The sequence below is a fragment of the Microcaecilia unicolor genome, chromosome 3 (genome assembly GCF_901765095.1).
Source record: "Microcaecilia unicolor chromosome 3, aMicUni1.1, whole genome shotgun sequence".
Lineage (NCBI taxonomy): Eukaryota > Metazoa > Chordata > Amphibia > Gymnophiona > Siphonopidae > Microcaecilia > Microcaecilia unicolor.
Genome location: NC_044033.1, coordinates 224,827,636 through 224,851,519, shown reverse-complemented (window position 1 = coordinate 224,851,519; position 23,884 = coordinate 224,827,636). Strand labels below are relative to the sequence as shown.

At 44.2% G+C, this 23,884-nt stretch overlaps 1 protein-coding gene across 1 annotated transcript in view; it reads left to right on the top strand.

Annotated features, from left to right (window-relative positions):
* The first annotated feature begins 3,002 nt into the window (after nucleotides 1-3,002).
* Nucleotides 3,003-23,884, top strand: part of LOC115464423 (vomeronasal type-2 receptor 26-like) — a 39,802-nt gene continuing 18,920 nt past the window's right edge. Inside the window, exons 1-3 of the mRNA XM_030194806.1 lie at nucleotides 3,003-3,091; nucleotides 15,361-15,652; nucleotides 23,076-23,873. Of these exons, the coding sequence (XP_030050666.1) occupies nucleotides 3,003-3,091; nucleotides 15,361-15,652; nucleotides 23,076-23,873 (1,179 nt within the window). The remainder of the gene's footprint in view (nucleotides 3,092-15,360; nucleotides 15,653-23,075; nucleotides 23,874-23,884) is intronic.

Below are 23,884 nucleotides of genomic sequence, written 5' to 3'. Positions count from 1 at the left end.
TCCATTCCTTCTGAACAGGATTCCTTTATGTTTATCCCACGCATGTTTGAATTCTGTTACCGTTTTCATTTCCACCACCTCCCGCGGGAGGGCATTCCAAGCATCCACTACTCTCTCTGTGAAAAAATACTTCCTGACATTTTTCTTGAGTCTGCCCCCCTTCAATCTCATTTCATGTCCTCTCGGTCTACTGCCTTCGCACCTCCGGAAAAGGTTCGTTTGCGGATTAATACTTTTCAAATATTTGAACGTCTGTATCATATCACCCCTGTTTCTCCTTTCTTCCAGAGTATACATGCTCAGGTCATCAAGTCTCTCCTCATATGTCTTGTAACGCAAATCCCTTACCATTCTCGTAGCTTTTCTTTGCACCGCTTCAATTCTTTTTACATCCTTCGCAAGGTACGGCCTCCAAAACTGAACACAATACTCTAGGTGGGGCCTCACCAACGACTTATACAGGGGCATCAACACCTCCTTTCTTCTGCTGGTAACACTTCTCTCTATACAGCCTAACAACCTTCTAGCTTCGGCCACCGCCTTGTCACACTGTTTCGTCGCCTTCAGATCCTCAGATACTATCACCCTAAGATCCCTCTCCCCGTCCGTACCTATCAGATTCTCCCCGCCTAACACATACATCTCCCGAGGGTTTCTATTCCCTAAGTGCATCACTTTGCATTTCTTTGCATTGAATTTTAATTGCCAAACCTTAGACCATTCTTCTAGCTTCCTCAGATCCTTTTTCATGTTTTCCACTCCCTCCCGGGTGTCCACTCTGTTGCAGATCTTAGTATCATCCGCAAATAGGCAAACTTTACCTTCTAACCCTTCGGCAATGTCACTCACAAATATATTGAACAGAATCGGTCCCAGCACCGATCCCTGAGGCACACCACTACTCACCTTTCCCTCCTCCGAGCGAATTCCATTCACCACCACCCTCTGGCTTCTGTCCGTCAACCAGTTCCTAATCCAGTTCACCACTTCGGGTCCTATCTTCAGCCCTTCCAGTTTATTTAAGAGCCTCCTGTGGGGAACCGTGTCAAAAGCTTTGCTGAAATCTAAGTAGATTACGTCCATAGCTCGTCCCTGATTCAATTCTCCTGTCACCCAATCAAAGAACTCAATGAGATTCGTTTGGCCCGATTTCCCTTTGGTAAAACCATATTGTCTTAGATCTTGCAACTTATTGGCTTCCAGGAAATTCACTATCCTTTCCTTCAGCATCGCTTCCATTACTTTTCCAATAATCGAAGTGAGGCTTACCGGCCTGTAGTTTCCAGCTTCTTCCCTATCACCACTCTTGTGAAGAGGGACCACCTCCGCCGTTCTCCAATCCTTCGGAACCTCTCCCGTCTGCAAGGATATGTTAAACAAATCTTTAAGAGGACCCGCCAGAACCTCTCTGAGCTCCCTCAATATCCTGGGGTGGATCCCATCCGGTCCCATGGCTTTATCCACCTTTAGCTTTTCAAGCTGTTCATACACACTCTCTTCCGTGAACGGTACTCTATCCACTTCAATCTCATTTATACTTTTTGCAGTCCATCGTGGTCCTTCTCCAGTATTTTCTTCTGTGAAAACAGAACAAAAGTATCTATTTAGCAAATTTGCTTTTTCTTCATCATTATCCACATAGCGGTTCGCAGTATCTTTTAGTCTCACAATTCCCTTTTTAGTCATTCTCCTTTCACTTATATACCTGAAGAAATTTTTGTCACCCCTCCTTACATTTCTAGCCATTTGTTCTTCCGCTTGCGCTTTCGCCAGACGTATCTCTCTCTTGGCTTCTTTCAGTTTTATCCTGTATTCCTCTAATATGCACGTTCAAAAATAAAAATTATTTTTCAGATGCGCGTATCGGACGTGCACCAAAAATGAAATTACTGCATGAGCCACACGGTAGCTGGGCGGCAATTCCATTTTGGCGCGCATTGGGTGCAAATGGATGCTTACGCAGCTTAGTAAAAGGGGCCCCAAAATAATGTAATGAGATAGTGAAAAATGATGTTCAGAAATTGGGAAATAAGATATAAAAAAGGAAAGAAGGAGTAACAGAAGAGAAATACTTACAGCAAAAGGATAACTATTATTGACCACAGCTGACAAGCACAATATCTCTGAATAGTATTATTTACTCTTCACCAAACATTTCTACCTAATTAATGTCCCTATGTTAATGAAGACAGAACTTCTATAAGATAATATATTTTTTATAAAGCCTATACTTAAAGTTAAACACACATATATAGAGATAATATCCCTTGTGGTTGATCCTTTGAGGAGCAGGACTCTATAAAAACAGTGATATCCTCAACAGTTGCTAGATCTGAGCAAATCCAGTTTTCTAGAATATCAGAAAAAGACGCTTGTTGTCTTTCATGTCTGTGTATAGATCTACCTGTGTGCAATTAGAATGTGGTAGGTTTAAAACAAATCGGAGAAAGTTTTTCTTTACTCAGCGCGTAGTTAGACTCTGGAACTCATTGCCGCAGAAGGTAGTGACGGAAGCTGGCCTTGCTGAGTTTAAAGGGGGTCTAGACAGATTTCTGAAGGAAAAGTCCATTGATTGTTATTAAATTTTGGGGTTTTTGCCAGGTTCTTGGGGCCTGGATTGGTCGCTGTCGGAGACAGAGTGCTGGGCTTGATGGACCTGGTCTTTTCCCAGCGTGGCAGTGCTTATGTGCTTATGCTTAAGTGCTTATGTGCAATTTGAAAATTCCGATCACCTTTTCTGCATATTATTCAAATACATAACTGGACGGAGACACAAAGAAGCCCATAACTTCCTACGTTACACCAGCGAATTAACCACAGTCATAGAACAGGAAAAGAAGTTGTTACTTTTCAAAAGCTGTTTCATCACCTGAAGGATGAGACTTCCTTTGGTTCTGCTTTTATTAATACTTTGTGACATCCGATGGAAGACCACCGAGTGTCAATGTCCACTACGACACTACTGGAAATTAACACCAGGATACCACAGAGATGGGGACATTATGATTGGAGGACTTGTAACAGTGAAAATTTTTCATCAAATAGAACCTCCTTCCTATACAATTGTCCCCATGTTGAAGGGGAGTATGAGGTAAGTCACATCATGGCAGAGCTCCTATCTTAGGTACGCGCTTGAGCCTTATTTTGGGAGGTCACAGGAAGTAATTCTATAAAGAAAGGTTCCAACAATAAGATGCAAAGAACATGTTTAAATGACCTAAATATCAGCATATATTTATTTATTTATTGCATTTGTATCCCACATTTCCCCACACATTTGCAGGCTCAATGTGGCTTACATTGCTCCAGCATGGTATCGTCATGATAGACTAACATATATAATTGGTGATTACATAAGAACATGGAAACATAGTGTATAAAATCACCATGTATAGAGAGAATGTTATAGGAATAACAGATAAAGCAGTAATGTACTATAGTTCAAGCACGGGGTACAAATGTAACAAAAATAAAAATAAAAAAATGATGGATCGTTATGGTATGTTCTGTTACATGTACACATATGATTACCTGTCAATATTCCCTATTTGGGCTATTTTATAAATAGATTCATAAATGTGATAGTATGTAGTTTGAAGGTGGGCGTATGCATAGCATCATTCTGGATGCAGAAACAGAAGATGCACAGTTGTGTGTAAATTATAGAATGCTGTAATTTATGCATTTTTTTTTAACAATCTAAATCACTTTTGAGTCAATAATAATATTAATAGGGTGCAAGCCTCAATTTTATATCATTTATGTTGGCACAGCACCCATTAAAAACAAATAACAGTCAACAGCTTGTATACACCATGGACCTCATTGGTGACTTGTTTCACACTGGCACCATTGACTCCATGGCTTGTCGGCCTCCTCATAGGCCCTTAGGGTTCACATGCTACTATATGTGTTCGAAAATATTTTTCTCTAATCCATTAATGCAGACACATTTTTTTTCAAAAACGAACATCGCTATCACACTTATCTCCAAAAGGAAACTGTCGTCACATAGACCATGTTTCGCCATTCGCTGCCTCAGGGTACGGTTCTCTGACATCAACATTCCATCTTCATACATATTTCGTATGAAATGATGTCAGAGGATTGCACCCTGAGGAGGCAGGTGAGCCACAGAGTCAATGGTGCCCATGTGAAACGAGTTGCCACTGATGTCCATGGGTTTATACAAGTTGTTGTTGTTAATGGGGTCTGGGCAACAAATGTTTGAAATCTAGGCATGAGCTTTTATACCAGTTCTTTGGCTGTTGCAACACAGTAAAGACCTGCATGGTTCATCCTGTATTCCCACCAAGGTGTCCAGAACTGCACATGTCACCCTGCACAGGTTACATTTCCCCAAAAATTCAATACTGGGCCAGTTTACGGAACTGACTAAACCATAGGTGCGCTGAAAATGGCCCACGGTAGTGTAGACACAGGTTTTAGGCACGCACAGAATCATTTTTCAGCACACCTGTAAAAAAGGCTTTTTTAATATTTTTGCCGAAAATGGACGTGCGGCAAAATGAAAATTGCCTCACGTCCATTGAGTCTGAGACCTTACTGACAGCCATTGACCTAGCAGTAATGGTAGCAGGTGGTAATGGTCTACGTGTACCAAATGCCACTTGGCCTGTGTCTGATACGCTCAGCAGAATATAAAAATTATTTTTCAGCCGCACATATAGGACATGTGCCAAAAATGAAATTACCACAACAGCCACGAGATGGCCATGAGGTAACTCCATTTTGGGTTGTGTTGGACACACATAGATGCTTATATGGCTCCAAAGATAGGACTGACTTTTATGCAGTTCTATTTACACAGTTACCTTGGCCGGTTAAGTGTTGAATATCGGCACTTACCTGGTCAGGTGCTGACTCCGCCCCAGAAAGCTCCGAAAATAGCCAGTTTTGAGTTAGGCACTAACTGTTAATTTTCAGCACAGATAAGATTAAATTAGATTTTATTATTTATAACCCACACTTATCCAGGGTAAGGCACAATGTACGCTCACAAAATTACATAACACATACTACACAGAAGTTTAACAAACAAACATATTGAACATCAACATCAATAAACAGAAAGCAGAAAAATTCAAAATAGCAGCCATATACTTAAACAGCAGAAATAGCGAAAGCCAGACACATCAGATCTCTCGCTGGGGGTTGCGTAACTAGTAACTGGTTAAGTGCTGCTGAAAATTAGCTGATGGCCCTCGCTACTCTCCATATACTGGCAGTCATCAGCTTTCAATCTTACAATTCCATTTCTAGCCTTCCTCCATTTTTCAACATATCTCTTCACATCCTTAGCCATTTTTCTTCACCTGTTCATTTGCTAACTGTATTTCCCTCTTTCCTTCTTTGAGTTTTACCTGGTAATTTTGTCTGTGTTCCTCTTGTTGTTCTTCTGTATGTCTTAAATGCCACCTTTTTTGCCTTCATTTTTTTTTCAACCACTTGCACGTACTTTTATTTTGATAATTACATCAAAATCCATATGTAAAACATAGAGGCAGTATGTAAACTGAGCCTATTGTAGCAAAATGCATATGAACGGACAGAAAGACAGAGACGAGTCCTACATAAGTACATAAGTATTGCCATACTGGAACAGACTGAAGGTCCATCAAGCCCAGCATCCTGTTTCCAACAGTGGCCAATCCAGGTCACATGTACCTGGCAAGATCCCAAAAAAAGTACAATACATTTTATGCTCCTTATCCTAGAAATAAGCACTGGATTTTCCCCAAGTCCATTTTTATTAATGGTCTATGAACTTTTCCTTTAGGAAGCCATCTAAACCATTTTTAAACCCTGCTAAGCTACCTGCTTTTACTATATTCTCTGGCAATGAATTTCAGATTTTAATTACACGTTGAGTGAAGAAAGTTTTCTCTGATTTATTTTAAATTTACTACTTTGTAGCTTCATTGTGTTTCCCCTAGTCCTAATATTTTTGAGAATATTAAACAAGTGAATCACGTCTACCCTTTCCACTCCACTCAGTATTTTATAGACCTCTATCATATCTCCCCTCAACCGTCTTTTCTCCAAACTGAAGAGCCCTATCTGCTTCAGCCTTTCCTCACATGCATCACTTTGCATTTGCTCACATTAAACGTCATCTGCCATTTAGATGCCCAGTCTCTCAGTCTTGTAAGGTCCTCTTGTAATTTTTCACAATCCTCTTGCAATTTAACAACTTTGAATAACTCTAGATTATTTATAAATATGTTAAAAACCAGCGGTCCCAGCACAGACCCCTGGGGAATCCCACTATCTACCCTTCTCCATTGAGAATACTGACCATTTAACCCTACTCTCTGTTTTCTATCTTTTAACCAGTTTTAAATCCACAATAGGACATTACCTCCTATCCCTTGACTTTCCAATTCCCCTGAAGTCTTTCATGAGGTACTTCATCAAACGCCTTTTGAAAATCCAAATACAGGGTTATGCAAAATTGGGGAGCAAGAGAAAGTCAATTAAAAATATAAGGAGACCCTCCATGAATTTTAAATGACTCCCATAAAACACTCATCAAATGTTTTTAAAAATCTTAATTTTTCAATTTTTACATGTGCTTTTGTAACACAACTGTAACTAGTTACAATACATTTATATTCCTCTATGTTTCTAAAAATAGTTCAGTGCAGATTACACTTAAAGAAGCTAGAACAAGACTGGGAATTAAAATAAAAATAGAAAAAAAAAATAAAACAATTACAACCTACAAACAAATCTTTTCCAGAATCGGAGAAGCAGTAAAATTAGAGGACATAGTTTGAGGGTGTGGGGTGGTAGACTTAGGAGTAATGTCAGGAAATACTTTTTCATGGAGAGGGTGGTGGATGTCTGGAATGCCCTCCAGGTGGCGGTGGTGGAGACAAAATGCATGGGATAGACAAAAAGAATTCCTATTCCTAAATAGAGGAGTGTGGTAGCCGTAAACTTCCATCACAGACTGAAAAGGAACAGAAGGGCACACTTCCCTGTAATTTATCCAGTTGCAAACTATGCCAAAATATTTCACAGGACCCCAAAGTCATCCACAAAGGAAAGATATTCAACATAAAGGGATCTTTCACTTGCTCATCTTCCAATGTGGTATATATCATTCAGTGTAAAAAATGTAACGAAGGATGCTATATTGGAGAAACAGGCCAGATGCTTAAGACAAGATTCAATTTACATAGACATCATATGAACAATACTGGTGCCAGCAGGGTTCCCACGCCTGTTGGTCAACATTTTACAGGACCAGGACACTGTACCAGTGACTTCACAGTGAGAATCCTGAAAGGTAACTTTAAAACCATACAAGAACGTAAGACCTTTGAAGTCAGAATGATTGAATATTTTAACACCCAACAGAAAGGACTTAACAAGGATCTGGGGTTCCTAGCCCATTATAAACCATAAAGCTGTATGTCTCTGTTGATCACCCTCCCCTCACCTATCCACACCCATCCTGTTAGAATATCAATGATATGCTTTGATGTCCCCATGCATACTTCCTACCCACCCCCCTCCTCCCACCCTGTCAGACTGTCATAGTAATGCTTGAATGTTTTCACTTATATACACTGTCAGCTAGCACATTTGCTTATTTCCGATCTGAGGAAGAAGGGCAACCTTCAAAAGCTAATCAAGAAATGTATTAAGTTATGTCCAATAAAAAAGGTATCATCTTATTTTCTTTTCTATGTTTTATTTTGTTTGATTTCTATTGATAACCTATTCCTAAATAGAAAGAGGGCAGTACCAAAACTTCTTAGGTCTGTTTCCTGTATGTAGCAAAACATAGGGCCCTGTTTACTATGGTGTGTTAGTGTTTTTAGAGTGCCTACACTTTGTGCGCGTGCTAACCATGTAGGGATATTGTAGGCACATACATGGTTAATGCATGTTAATAATGCTAATGCACCTACAATGCTGCTTAGTAAACAGGGCTCATAGAGGGAGATAATCGAAAGGGGCCGCCCATCTCTAAGGGCGCCCATCTCCGGGAATGGCTACGAGAAGGGGCGGTCCCAACCGTATAATCGAAAAAGATGGGCACCCATCTTTTCTTTCGATAACACGGTTGGTGCCGGCCAAATGCGTAGGATTTGGGCGGATTTGAGATGGCCAGGCTTGGTTTTTGGCAATAATGGAAACCGAAGGTGGCCATCTTAAAAATGAACAAATCCAAGCCATTTGGTCGTGGGAGGGGCCAGGATTTGTAGTGCACTGGTCCCCATCACATGCCAGGACACCAACCGGGCACCCTAGGGGGCACATTTAAAAATTAAAACAAAACATTAAAATACCTTCCAGGTGCATAGCTCCCTTACCTTGGGTGCTGAATCCCCCAAATCCTCCCCAAAATCCACTCCCCACAACTCTACACCATTACCATAGCACTTATGGGTGAAGGGGGGCACCTAGATGTGGGTACAGTGAGTTTTGGGAGGGTTTGGAGGGCTCCCATTTACCACCACAAGTGGAACAGGTGGGGGGGGGGGGGGGGGGTTGGGCCTCGGTCCACCTGCCTGAAGTGCACTGCACCCACTAAAAACTGCTCCTGGGACCTGCATATTGCTGTGATGGAGCTGGGTATTACATTTGAGGCTGGCATACAGGCTGGAAAAAAAGTTTTTAAAGTTGTTGTTTTGAGTGTGGGAGGGGGTAGTAACCAGTGGGAGAGTCAGGGGAGGTCATCCCCGATTCCCTCTGGTGGTCATCTGGGCAGTTCGGGCACTTTTTTGGGACTTGGTCGTGAAAAAAAGGGTCCAAAAAAAGCGGCCCAAATTTTCACTACGGCCGCCCTTTTTTTTTCCATTATCGGCCAAGGGTGGCCATCTCTTAAGCACGCCCCAGCACGCCCCTGTCCCGCCTTCGCTACCCTTCCGACACGCTCCCGGGAACTTTGTTCGTGTCCACGATGCACTGCAGTTGGGGGCGCCCAAAATCGGCTTTCGATTATACCAATTTGGGCACCCATGGGAGAAGGGCGGCCATCTCCTGATTTGGGTCGGAATATGACCGCCCTTCTCTTTCGAAAATAAGCCTGATAGTAATATAGTAAGTGATGGCAGATAAAGGCCTGAACATTCCATCCAGTCTGCCCAACAGTTACATTCATCATCAATTCAAGATGAAAATCAACAACGAATGTGAGATTATTTACTTGATCATGGTCCTTCTTTGGTGTTTCTGGGACATAGACCATAGAAGTCCACCCAGCTCGGTTCTTTTGTTCCAACTACTGGAGTTGCCGTTGAAGCCCACTCCAACCTATCCAAATCTGTCATGTCATTTGCGGGACACAGACCATAAAAGCCTGTCCAGCACTGTCCACATGTTCCAGATTACTGGAGTCTCCGTCGAAGCCCTCTCCAGCCCATCCTAAACAGATCAGGATGGGCTGGAGTGGACTTCGACAGCAACTCCAGTAGTTGAGAGGTAGGGCTAGTGCAGGTCAGACTTTATGGTCTCAGCCTTGGAAATGGATCAGGACCAAGAATGCATATTTTATACCGCATTCATTTTGTCTGTGTATATCTCAATGGGGGAGAAGAAGACATGTGTATAGTGGAACGTAGTGAGTACAGTGTAATAAATACTATTGGACTGTGGTTCAATAATGATTAGATAACGAATGTGACTGTTGGGCAGACTGGATGGACCATGCAGGTCTTTATCTAGTGTCATTTACAATGGATTCCTTTTACCAAGCTCTTGTAAGCACTAACGCATGTTTACTGCAGCAAAAACTATCATACTGAGGAGTTCTGCGGTAATTTTGGGATTGTCGTGCATTACCCATGCGCTAAGAAATAAAATGCATTTTTTAGCTCTGGAAGTGGGTCTGGGGTGGAGAGTGGGCATGTTCTGCACTAATTGCTAATCGATTAGCACATGATTAGAGCATGATCCCTTACCGACTACAAAATAGGTGGCAGTAGTGGCTGATGCGCGAATGGGAAAATTAGTGCATGGCCGTGAATAAACAACATTTTAAAAAATCAGACATTTTACCCCTGCATTAAAAATGGCCTTAGTGTGCGGGGTTGACCGGCGTAAGGACGTGCGAAGGCCACTTTTTATCGCAGTTTGGTAAAGCATTCCCAATGTTACTTTGGTGCTGTTTTACTAAAGTATTGGTGAGTGGCAACATGCATGCCGCACGTCAATTCAGAACCACTGCCGGGTTAGTGCAAGAGCACAGCGGTAGTTCTGATCCCCAGCTTGCACCATTTCCAGTGCTACAAAAATAGTTTTTATTTTTGTAGCACCAGTGTGTACCCGGTGGTAATCGGACAGGGCCGCATGCTGCCCAGTTACTGCCGGGTTACTGTCGGCTGCTACCCGGGGCGGATCTCTGCTGCGCACCCCCCCCCTCAGATGCAGCATGATACCACCCCCTGGCGCAGCAACTCCCCCCCAGCGCATCAACACCCCCCCACAGCATCAACACCCCCCCTGGCTCATCAATACACCCCCTCCCCCAGCGCATCAACATATCCTGCATCAACACACGCTGCTGGAGGGGTGTTGGGAGCACCCGCGCGGCTGTCGGCTCTGCTGGCTCCCTCTGCCCTGGAACAGGAAGTAACCTGTTCCGGGGCAGAGGGAGCAGGGAACCAGTGGAGCCGACAGGCGTGCGGCTGCTCTCTGCACCCCTCCAGCAGCATGCACCCGGGGCGGACCGCCCCCACCGCCCCGCCCTTGGTACGCCACTGCTTCTACCACCTCAATGAGTGGCGGTAAGTGCTCCCCCGAAATGGCCCGCGATAAGTGGTTCGCTTACCGCATGGCCATTTTTGGGGGGGTGGGGGAAAAGACAGCCTTTTACCTGCTGCAGTATAAGGGGCCTCAGTGCATGCCAAAAACGCTCACTGATGCTAACACAGGTACCCTTTTATCGCAGCTTAATAAAAGGACTCCTAAATGAAATGTAACTAAATTCAGTATTTCTGGAAAAGAAAAGTCTTCAGTTTAGGTTCAGATCAAATATGTAAAGGTAAAACATCACAAAACAATGTAGCTTGATAGGGAAGGGAGAAGCTGAACTGCCTTTCCAATCTTATAACTTTATGAGTTGAGGGAAAAGGCAGATGGAACTGAATGCTGCAAAAGGAAGCAGTGAGATGAAATAAGTAAAATTCTGTGTATTGAAGTACAAACTTTAAGACAATTTTGAGCAAGGACCTGAGGCCAATACAATTCTCTTAGCAATGGAGAGGCAGGTTCTTTTTTTCCCCCCTCAAAACCAATCATGTTTTCAAAGTCTATAATCTTTTTAAAATTATTATTATATTTTGTCATTTGATATATTTTTATATATTTTGTATATATAATCATAATTTCCAAAACACAATAAAAATAAATATAAATCAGTTTGCTCACAGATATATTTGAGTAACAGAACTGTCTGAATTCCTTCTCTAGAAAAGTTGTGATTTGGTGCTGTTTTTGGAAAAACGGCAAATATATTTGAACAGACATATTTCAGCTAAATACATAAAATATAGGACTCCTTTTACAAAGCCATGCTAGCGATTCCAGCACAGCCCATAATGGGCTATGTTGCATTTGCCTTGCATGTAAAAAACGTCCAAAGTGTATTGCTTATGCACATTTATGATAGACTTTTAATCATTGCACAAGAAATTTGATTTAATTGCTATAATTATTGGAGGTTTCTTGTTGAGCTAGGATAACATAATTATGAATTCCAAGGATGACCAATGGAGCTGTAAAGCTGTGATTAGCAATAAAATGTTGATTTGAACTCAAATTTTCCTTCTTTTTGGAGAAGGAATTTCGATGGGGCTCTTCAGCTTGGAGAAAAGGCGGCTGAGGGGAGATATGATAGAGGTCTATAAAATAATGAGTGGAGTGGAATGGGTAGACGTGAATCGATTGTTTACTCTTTCGAAAAATATTAGGACTAGAGGGCATGCAATGAAGCTACAAAGTAGTAAATTTAAAATGAATTGGAGAAAATGTTTCTTCACTCAACGTGTAATTAAACTCTGGAATTCGTTGCCAGAGAATGTGGTAAAGGTGGTTAGCTTTGTGGAGTTTAAAAAACGGTTTGGACGGCTTCCTAAAGGAAAAGTCCATAGACCATTATTAAATGGACTTGGGGGAAATCCACTATTTCTGGGATAAGCAGTATAGAATGTTTTGTACTTTTTTGGGATCTTGCCAGGCATTTGTGACCTGGATTGGCCACTGTTGGAAACAGGATGCTGGGCTTGATGGGCCTTTGGTCTGTCCCAGGATGGCAATATTTATGTACTTATGCACTTATGTACTTAATATGGTTTGTTCTTTCACTCAAATTTATGTGAAAATGAACAAGCTGAACTATTATATTAAGGGCCCTATTTACTAAGCAGCGTTATAGACATGTTAACATTTTTAATGTGTGGTAACCATGTACCTGCCTACAATATACTAATAGGTGCCTACATGGTTAGTGGGTGCATTAGGTGTAGGTGCGCTAAAAACACTAACACACCTTAGTAAACAGGGCCCTAAATTTTTACTGAGTTTTAGAAATTATACATTTATATAAAAGACTAGTAAAAAAGGCCCGTTTCTGACACAAATGAAACGGGCGATACACAGACTCTCTGTGAGTCCAAGAGAGTGTATGAGACCGAGAGAGTGTGTGAGACGGACTGTGTGACACATAGAGAGTGAATGTGATACAGTGTGAGACATAGAGTGTATGAGAGACAGTGTATACGAGTGAGAGAGAGAAAGACACTGACTATGAGAGAGAGAGAGAGTGTGTGAGAGACAGAGAGTGTGCGTGACAGAGATACCCCCCTCTCTGGTCTCAGGACCCCTTCCCCCCTCCCCGTCTCCCCCTCTCCCCCTCATCTGACGCAACTTCCGCGAGGGCAGGACGCAAGGAGGGAAGGAGGGCCAAAGGGAGGCGCTCTGCTGCCTTGTTCGCTGCTTTCACGGAGGTGAGACTGGGATTTCAATGCAGGGGGCCTGGCGGCGACCTCGGGGGGGTGGAGGGGGGAGCAGTGGCTGTGGTGACCTCGGGGGGGGGGGTGGAGGGGGGAATGGTGGCGACCCTGGGGGGGAGGGGCAACCTTGGGGCAGGGGCGTAGCCAGCCTTCCGTGGGAGAGGGGTCCGAGCCCGGGGGGAGGGGGCACATTTTAGCCCTCCCCCCGGCGCCGCCCCCCCCACCGCCGACATTGCCGCCCCCCCTCCCGCCGCGAACCCGCCGCCGCTGCAGCCTACCTTTACTTTTGCTGGCGGGGGATCCCACTCCCCGCCAGCCGACGTCTTCTTCTTAGTCGCTTCCCGCTCTTCAATTTGTTTGCTGACATCCTGCACGTATAATTACGTGCAGGACGTCAGCAAACAAATTGAAGTGCAGGAAGGACTGAGAAGACGTCGGCTGGCGGGGAGTGTGGTCCCCCGCCAGCAAAAGTAAAGGTAGGCGGCGGCGGGGGCGGGTTTGCCGGGAGGGGGGTCCTGGGGTGAATCTGCGGGGGCCCCGGCCCCCTCAGGCCCCACGTAGCTACGCCACTGCCTTGGGGGGGGGTGGAGGGGGGAGCGATGGCGACCCTGGGGGTTGGATGGGTGAGCAGCGGTGGCGGCGACCTTGGGGGGGGCATGGCAGCGAGGGCAGCAGGGGCGGGGCCTCGTGCTGCTATCATGCGGTTGGAGTGTTTTTTGAGTGCTGAAGCGGCTCCCGCTGTTCTGGTTTTCCACTGCCGTGGCTCTGCTGCCGTTCAGCTTTCACTGGTCCACTGAAGATCTGAAGTGGCTCCTCGACAGCAATGTCTCTGCCCTTTCAACGTTATTGTGGTTGCGCGCTTCTCGCCTCCCTGCTAGGAGTAGTAACATATCCTGACGTCAGGCAAGCAGGGTTCTCATGTGGGCCAGCGATGTCAGGAGATGGTTATGGGCGCAGGTAGCCTCATTGGAACGTTGGAGGAGCAAATTATTATATTAGACTAGTAAAAAAGGCCCGTTTCTGACACAAATGAAACGGGCGCTAGCAAGGTTTTCCTTGGAGTGTGTATGTTTGAGAGAGTGTGTGAGAGTGACTGTGTGTGAGAGAGAGAGAGAGAGAGAGAGAGAGAGAGAGAGAGAGAGTGAATGTGTGTGTGTGTGTGTGTGTGTGTGACAGAGAGAGAGTGAGACTGGGTGCGAGTGTGTCTGTGAGAGAGAGTGTGTGTGTGAGAATGAGAGTGTGTGCGACTGCGTATCTGAGACAGTGAGTGTGAGAAAGAGAAAGTGTGTTTCACACAGATACAGTGTGTGTGTGTGAGAGAGAGAGAGAGTGTGTGTGAGACAGAGAGAGTGTGTGAGAGGGACTGTGTGACACATAGAGAGTGAATATAGAGAGTGTGTGAGAGACAGTATATGAGAGTGATAGAAAGACACTGACTATGAAAGAGCGAGAGAGAGTGTGTGTGAGAGACAGAGTGTGTGCGTGACAGAGATACCCCCTCCATCTCTGGTCTCATGACCCCCTTCTCCCCTCCCCCTCCCCTCTCCCCCTCCCTCTCTCCCCTCTCTCTCCCCCTCCCCTCCCCTCTCTGGTCTCAGGAACCCCTCCCCCCCTTCCCTCTCCCACCCTCCCCCCCTCTCAGGTCTCAGGACCCCTCCTCTCTCCCTCTCCCCCTCTCTGATCTCAGGACCCTCCTTCCCCCCTCCCTCTCTGGTCTCAGGTCCCCCTCCCCTCTCAGGTCTCAGGACCCCCTCCCCTCTTCCCCCCCTCTGATCTCAGGACCCCTCCCCCGCTCTGGTCTCAGGACCCCTCCAACCCTCCCTCTCTCTGGTCTCAGGACCCCCTTCTCTGGTCTTTGGACCCCCTCCCCCTCACTCCCGCTCTCTGGTCTCAGGACCCCCCTCCCCCTCCCGCCCTCCGTCGTCGACCGTCTGCCCTCTGCACTGAAATAGCATTATCATCTCTGTGAAAGCAGCGGTGCAGGCAGCATAATGCCTCCCTTCGGGCCTCCTTTCCTTCCTGTGTCCCGCCCTCATCTGACGCAACTTCCGTGAGTCTTGACATAATTTTTATAGATCCATATGGACAGTATATTTTTTTAGTTGATCTTTGCTTATGACATTTTTAATAAATATCCCTTGGTTGGCACTTCTTTGGTCATTAACCTTTTCATTTTGTTTTCCCTCAAAGGAAAGTAATACACGTCTAATGTGAGCTATGCTTGGAAGGCAGAATTGTCCAACCTGTTACTGGAGGGAGGGAGGGAGGGAGGGAGGGAACTATCTATTTCATTTCAGGCTATTAAATAATAACAATGTTTCTGTTCATCTTTCAGTGATTTTATTTTGTCTGATGTTTATTATCCATACAGTATTAAGTCACATAACTACTACAACTACCTGGCCTTTATTTCTGCAGTGGAGGAGATTAACAATAATGCAGAGCTGTTACCCAATCTCACACTGGGGTTCCACCTTTATGAATCTTTTGATACTTCATTCTTAATTTTAAGGGCGGCCATGAACATTTTTTCAGGTATGGCTACCTGGATCCCTAACTATAGCTGCAAAATATCTGGCACACTGGCTGCTATTATTGAAGGCCTTGCACCAGAGAAATCCAGTCAGCTGTATAATTTGTTCAGAATATACCACTATCCACAGGTAAGGGAGGGCTACTTTATTCTCTTTTGTTATATACTCAGTCAAGAATGAGGGGGAGAAGAGGAGGAGTTGGAGTATGACTGTCCAGTGGTAGGCCTATGCCTGGCCAAACTTGATGACTAGCACAGAAATATATGATAGCAGCCTAGTTTTCTCCAATCGCCAAACCCTTCCCCTGACCTGCACAGAATTTGATCAACTGTATTTATCTGCCTCATGAAATTTAGCTCAGTCAGTTTCCCGAGGCTATGATGTAGTTCACGGGGCCCATTTACTAAACTGTGGTAAAACCTGGGCTATAACCACACTTCTAGAAGCATCCTTGCAGTGCCTATTCACACCAGCACCCAGTATATTATTTTGTTTCTGACTACTGTCCTGTTTTTCCTCTCCCACAGAAATGCGTGCCAACTGCAGCAAAAAAAAAACAAAAAAATTGTTTACCGCAGGTCATGTTGCAGTGTCCTGTTGTAATTTTGGGATGTGCATGCGCTACTCATGTGCTCAAAATTAAAAATTATTTTTTAGTGCTGGGTGCGGGTTTGGGGGCTGAGAGTAGGCGTGTTCTGTACTAATTGGTTAGTGCGTGGGCACTGCCATGTATTGTTGAGCGCAGGTTTAGTATGTGAATCCCTACCTCCTAAAACTAGATGATGGTAGGGGCACATTCTAATGGGAAAATTAGCACATAGCCATAAACAGGAAAATTAGAAAATCGGTTAATTTACCTAGCGGTAAAATGACCGTAGAACATGGGAATGAGTGTTCTTTTCTTTGCATTGTTGCCTCTGCTGCCACTTCCTGTGTGTTCCAAGCCTCACTCTGGTGTTCAGTGTGTTTCAAGCCTCTTTACTGCTGTTTCATAAAAGGGCTCCCTAGGATTTAGTGCTAGTATATGTAGGTTGATTTTGAAGGTTCAGCCCAAATGAAGGCTGTTTTGTCCAGTGGCGTACCAAGGGGGGGGTGGTGGGGGCGGTCCGCCCCGGGTGCACGCCGCTAGGGGGGTGCCGCGGCACGCGCCTGCTCCTCCGAGTTCGCTAAACTTCGTTCGTTCGCTGCAGCTCCCTCTGCCCCAGAACAGGTTACTTCCTGTTCCGGGGCAGAGGGAGCTGCAGCGAACAAACGTTTAGCAAACTCGGAGGAGCAGGTGCGCGCCATGGCACCCCCCCCCCAGTGGCGTGCACCCGGGGGGGGTGTCATTTCGCCGAAGGGGGGAGGTGTCCTCTAGTGGGGGTGGGGGGCGCATCGGCGCTCCGCCCCGGGTGCCATCCAGGCCAGGAACGCCACTGGTTTTGTCTTGTCTTTGTAATGTGTTGAATAATTTTATGTTTTATTGATATAACATTGTGTATGTTCATTTTGGTATATGCAATGGTGTGCTGGTAAATGTTTAACAACAGGCTCTCTCCACGGTCCACCTCTGCGTCCCCCCGCCCACCTCTGCACCCCCCCCCCCCAAATTGCAGAGCTGGCTATACCCAGGGAGAGAGCTGGGGGGAGGGGTCATGCATTACTCTCTCTGGGAAATTTTTTCTATTTTTAAATGCTTCCAGGTTCCAATCTAATTCAAGTTTAACATGGGATAAAATGCCATAAATAAGTAACTAAATAGATAGAAACTCTGAACATTGAGAACCTGATTCCCATAACATGATATCTGTTTTAGAAGCCCTTTACCAAGAGAAAAAAAAATCTCTGCACCAATAACAAGGTTAAATGTCATAAGTAAATAAATAAGTAAGTAAATAAATAAATAGATAGATAGATAGATAGATAGATAGATAGATAGATAGATAGATAGATAGATAGATAGATAGAAACTCTGAATGTTGAGCACCTGATCCTTATAATATGACATCTGTTTTAATGGCCCTTTACCAGAAGAAAAAAGATCTCTGCACAAATATAATACATGCTAGGGTGTCCCTATAACCAGCCCCTCTAAATGACACACTCAATATGATTGATAACAAATTATTACTCTATCTATGAAAAGTTATTCCATTACTATACTTCCTCTGACCTCTGTGTACATCTGTATGCTGCCAAAGCTGGCATGTTTGAAAATATGTATCTGTACATATAATAACTGACTCCGGTTTTTTAACAAAGAACCCTATAGAATATTGGATGTTTGAAAATATAACAGATTGAATTAAAATGCTACCAACAATAAAGAACGACAACCTAGATGCAGCAGCTCATAAGTTTGCTTGATTTTGTTTTGAGTTTAACGGCGAAGACAGCTGCGCAGGAAGGGGAAACAGACTAACCTAAATAGCTTCAACTTTATTTTTTTTTAACTTCATGCTGTCTTCATCCAAACCCAGCATCATCTCCCTCCTGCTCCTCTGTGAGTCCTACCTCTCTCAGCTTCCAATTCCTTCTCTGGCTATTCTTCAAACATTACTTGTTCCAGCAGCTGTAGTGGTAACACGAGACACTGCCTGATCCACACGGAGCCTGTCTCTGCCAAGTAGTGTACAACCAGGGTTGCCATATAAAAAAAAAAAATTCCCACCCAAAACAGCCCAAAACCCGCCCAAAAACCCCACACACCCCACCCCCGACGTCATCAACCCCGCCCCTTCCGTCATCACCCCCACCCCCGCCGTCATCAACCCCGCCCCTTCCGTCATCACCCTCGCCCCGCCGTCATCAGCCCCACCCCTTCCATCATCAGCCCCGCCCCGCCGTCATCAGCCCCACCCCCACCGACATCGCCCCGCCCACTATGTCGACAAACCCCGCCCAAAATGTCAGAAACCCCGCCTCTGTCACCATTAGCCCCACCCCCCGCCGGCCAAAAACCCGCCCAAAACCCGCCCCAAAAAACCCAAAACCAGCCCAAAAAACCGCAACCCACCACGGGCAAAAGTTTCCCATGGCAGGTTGCGGAAAACCGCCCAATTGGGCGGGAAAACCACCCATCTGGCAACACTGTGTACAGCCCCGCTGATACAACTTCCTGTGGGTGGGATCTAGCAGAGAAAAGGCTCCGGGTTGGTCAGGCAGTGGTGAGGGGGGGATGATGATCCTTAGGGACAACATGACGAGGTATGCTGGGAGCCTATGGGCAGATGCTTGTGTGCTTGCTGCCTGATTCCAACAACCGGCTTGCAAAAATCAGTAAAATTTAACAACCGGCTCCAGCACACCACTGGGTATATGCTTAGAACATTGGAACATGCGGAATACACATTGTTACAATAAAATAGCAAATGTCTAAATCCCAATTTTACAAAATCAGGATTTACCGCAAATCTAAAACTCTAAAACATGCATATGGCAAGGGGGTGTGAGACCAGAACAGGCCTTAAATGTGTATTGCCCATTTCAGAAGCGGGGATGCCCACCCATGTCCAAAAGCATTGATGTTGGGGTTTAAAACCTGCTACCAAGGATGTATAAGCTTCAGAAAAGTGCTCTTCTTGAGCATTACTCCACTGCAGGTATTAAAGGAGGTCACCTCTTTAATCCCCTAGTGGTTGATATCCCCCCCCCCCCCCCCCCCCCCCCACACACACACAAAAAGTAAAACTGGCAAGGGATAACAGGCTCTGTGACAGTTTTAGAAAAAATTATGTTTCTAAAATGGCTGACATAAAGACGTATGTACTACTACTACTACTACTACTACTATTTAACATTTCTAATTACTAATCATTTCTATAGCACAAATAGATATATGCAGCACTGTACACTAAATATGTAAGAGACAGTCCCTGCTCAACAGAGCTTTACAATCTATCTATGTATTTACCATATACGATCCCCAATCTACCACAACCACACCTTGTACTTGTGCACACCTTGTATTTGTTCAGACCGGAACCGGCAAACACTGCTACGGTACTATGTAAGCCACATTGAGCCTGCAAATAGGTGGGAAAATGTGGGATACAAATGTAACAAACAAATAAATAAATAATCAAGACAGACAAACAGGACAAATAAGGGATGAGGACAAAGTAGCAAGATTCCGGAATCCCAAAGACTACTACTACTACTAATCATTTCTATAACGCTACTAGATACATGCAGCGCTGTACACTAAATGTGTATGAGACAGTCCCTGCTCGACAGAGTTTACAATTTAATCAACCATGCCGTGAATCGAATACACACACTGACAAACCACCTCTAGTGTTTAAGCTGAAATGAGAGGAAAAGCCTCATACTACCGTGGCTCAACTCAATTATTTAAACCGGACTTATTAGCAAACAATGAAAATGAAAAAACTTCAGAGCCCCGTAAGAGAGCAGTAACGGAGCAGCCGGCACAGCACAGCTCGGATAAGTGGCTTTTTGATTTAAGATATTACTGATGACGTTTGGGTGTTGAGACCATTGAGATTATTGAAGAGACTTTATGCGGGGGCTCTGAAGTTTTTTCGTTTTCATTGTTTGTTAATAAGTCCTGTTTAAATAACCGAGTTGAGCCACAGTAGTATGAGGCTTTTCCTCTCATTTCAGCATAAACACTAGAGGTGGTTTGTCGGTGTGTGTATTCAATTCACGGCATGTTTTGTTATACAACTGATTGAACTGTGAATCTGATCTATTGGGGTTACACGTACAATTTAATCACGACAGGACAAATAAGAGATAAAGACAAAGAGGTTCTGTGCAGAATCCCAAAGAGTAGCAAGATGCTGGAATCCCAAAGATCAGCAAGATTCTGTGCAGAATGCCAGAGTTTTAAGATTCTGGAATCCCAAAGATGACTACTACTGCTACTAATCATTTCTATAGCACTACTAGACATACACAGTGCTGTATATTAAGTGGTGAATTCTATATATGGCACTGAAAAAAAATCAGTGCTGAAAAAATGCTGTTCTATAAGCCATGCTTAAAGTTAGGAACAGTTTATAGAATAGCGTTTATGCCCAGACTTGCACCTAACTTTAGATGCAGCCATTTGCACCAATTGAAATGTGATACAAATATACATGTCTAAATTGGGTGCATACAGTGGGGGAAATAAGTATTTGATCCCTTGCTGATTTTGTAAGTGTGCCCACTGACAAAGACATGAGCAGCCCATAATTGAAGGGTAGGTTATTGGTAACAGTGAGAGATAGCACATCACAAATTAAATCCGGAAAATCACATTGTGGAAAGTATATGAATTTATTTGCATTCTGCAGAGGGAAATAAGTATTTGATCCCCCACCAACCAGTAAGAGATCTGGCCCCTACAGACCAGGTAGATGCTCCAAATCAACTCGTTACCTGCATGACAGACAGCTGTCGGCAATGGTCACCTGTATGAAAGACACCTGTCCACAGACTCAGTGAATCAGTCAGACTCTAACCTCTACAAAATGGCCAAGAGCAAGGAGCTGTCTAAGGATGTCAGGGACAAGATCATACACCTGCACAAGGCTGGAATGGGCTACAAAACCATCAGTAAGACGCTGGGCGAGAAGGAGACAACTGTTGGTGCCATAGTAAGAAAATGGAAGAAGTACAAAATGACTGTCAATCGACAAAGATCTGGGGCTCCACGCAAAATCTCACCTCGTGGGGTATCCTTGATCATGAGGAAGGTTAGAAATCAGCCTACAACTACAAGGGGGGAACTTGTCAATGATCTCAAGGCAGCTGGGACCACTGTCACCACGAAAACCATTGGTAACACATTACGACATAACGGATTGCAATCCTGCAGTGCTCGCAAGGTCCCCCTGCTCCGGAAGGCACATGTGACGGCCCGTCTGAAGTTTGCCAGTGAACACCTGGATGATGCCGAGAGTGATTGGGAGAAGGTGCTGTGGTCAGATGAGACAAAAATTGAGCTCTTTGGCATGAACTCAACTCGCCGTGTTTGGAGGAAGAGAAATGCTGCCTATGACCCAAAGAACACCGTCCCCACTGTCAAGCATGGAGGTGGAAATGTTATGTTTTGGGGGTGTTTCTCTGCTAAGGGCACAGGACTACTTCACCGCATCAATGGGAGAATGGATGGGGCCATGTACCGTACAATTCTGAGTGACAACCTCCTTCCCTCCGCCAGGGCCTTAAAAATGGGTCGTGGCTGGGTCTTCCAGCACGACAATGACCCAAAACATACAGCCAAGGCAACAAAGGAGTGGCTCAGGAAGAAGCACATTAGGGTCATGGAGTGGCCTAGCCAGTCACCAGACCTTAATCCCATTGAAAACTTATGGAGGGAGCTGAAGCTGCGAGTTGCCAAGCGACAGCCCAGAACTCTTAATGATTTAGAGATGATCTGCAAAGAGGAGTGGACCAAAATTCCTCCTGACATGTGTGCAAACCTCATCATCAACTACAGAAGACGTCTGACCGCTGTGCTTGCCAACAAGGGTTTTGCCACCAAGTATTAGGTCTTGTTTGCCAGAGGGATCAAATACTTATTTCCCTCTGCAGAATGCAAATAAATTCATATACTTTCCACAATGTGATTTTCCGGATTTAATTTGTGATGTGCTATCTCTCACTGTTACCAATAACCTACCCTTCAATTATGGGCTGCTCATGTCTTTGTCAGTGGGCACACTTACAAAATCAGCAAGGGATCAAATACTTATTTCCCCCACTGTATCTCCTGTATTCTATAACAATTTATTTATTTATTTGGATTTTGCTCACACCTTTTTCAGTAGTAGCTCAAGGTGAGTTACATTCAAATACACTGATGTCGCAGGAGGGCTCACAATCTAATTTTATACTTGAGGCAATGGAGGGTTAAATGACTTGCCCAAGATCACAAGGAGCAGCAGTGGGATTTGAACCGGCTACCTCTGGATTTCAAGACCAGTGCTCTAACAACTAGGCCACTCCTCCACTCCAATGTGGATAAACTATGTGCATAAATGCTAGGAAGCCCCTGTTCCATCCATGACCCTCCCATTCCGCACCCAAGTTTTTTACTTGCATGTAAAATGTAGGCGTTGGTCCCATGCCTAAATTTACATGAGTAACATCCAATTAAGTCTAATTAGTTCCAATAATTGCTTGTTAGAAAGCCAATTATTTGCACTAATTAGCTTATTTAATTAAACTGTGCACGCAAATTGGACATATACCCAAATTTGCATGTGCAATTTTTGACAACTTTTATAGAAATAAGGGTTAAACACGTAACAGACAGTCTGTTCTCAGCAGAGCATACAATCTAATCAATGTTCCAGCATATAAAATGTTTATGTGCCCTTGTTGACCCATTCCTATTTTAAGCATTTGTAATTCTAAAATGGATGTTCCTGCCACATGTAACTAATGCATAAATGCCCATTTTACCATGTATTTTAGAACAAATTGTACATGGGCAGATATTCCTTCCTGAACATCTCAATTCCAATTTGTATGTCATTTCTAAAATCTATCTGTATATGTGATTGTAGGTACAGTCTTACAATGACATTGATGACAAATTAATTGATTTTCTAAACAGATCAGTTTCACCTCACAGAATCTTTTTATGAGTGACACTGTTAAGTTTCCTTATTTCTACCGGACTGTCCCCAGTGAGATGCACTTATGTACTGGGCTTATCAGGTTACTGAAGCATTTTAACTGGACGTGGATTGGTATCATTGCAACTGATGATGATAGCAGCCTAAGGGCAGTCCAAATCTTAGATGAAGGAATTAAACAGAATGGTGGCTGCATTGCATTCATAGAAACCTTCAGTCATGGTCAGTCCAATGTGATGCCACCAGATAAGATAAGTAAAATCAAATACACCATCCACATGTCATCAACAAATGTGATCATTCTCTACTCTAATGCAGAGAATCTATGGAATCTAATCAAACATTTAGCAGTTCTGCAGATACCTGGCAAAGTCTGGGTCACCAAAACCAAGCTGGATTTTGCTTCATACTATGCAGTAGAACTTAGAGTGAAGAACAGTGCCTTGTCATTCACAATTGTAAACAAGAATGTACCAAGTTTCCTAAAATTTGTCCAGGAGGTGAATGTTACCAGGCTTCCAAGTGACAATTTTATTCAACTTTGGTGGAATGGGCTGTGTCACAGAGCGTGCCCAGAAAACATCAAAAGATCCTGTAACGTCACATTTCCATTCTTGGCGTCCTGTGACACCAAACATTTTGGAAGCAGCTATAGTGTATATAATGCCGTGTATGCCCTGGCACATGCACTGCATGACATGCTCATGTCCGACTCTGGGAACTACACCACATGGAGTGGAGAAGTGTGGAGTTTATCAGATTATTCACCATGGAAGGTAACATCATT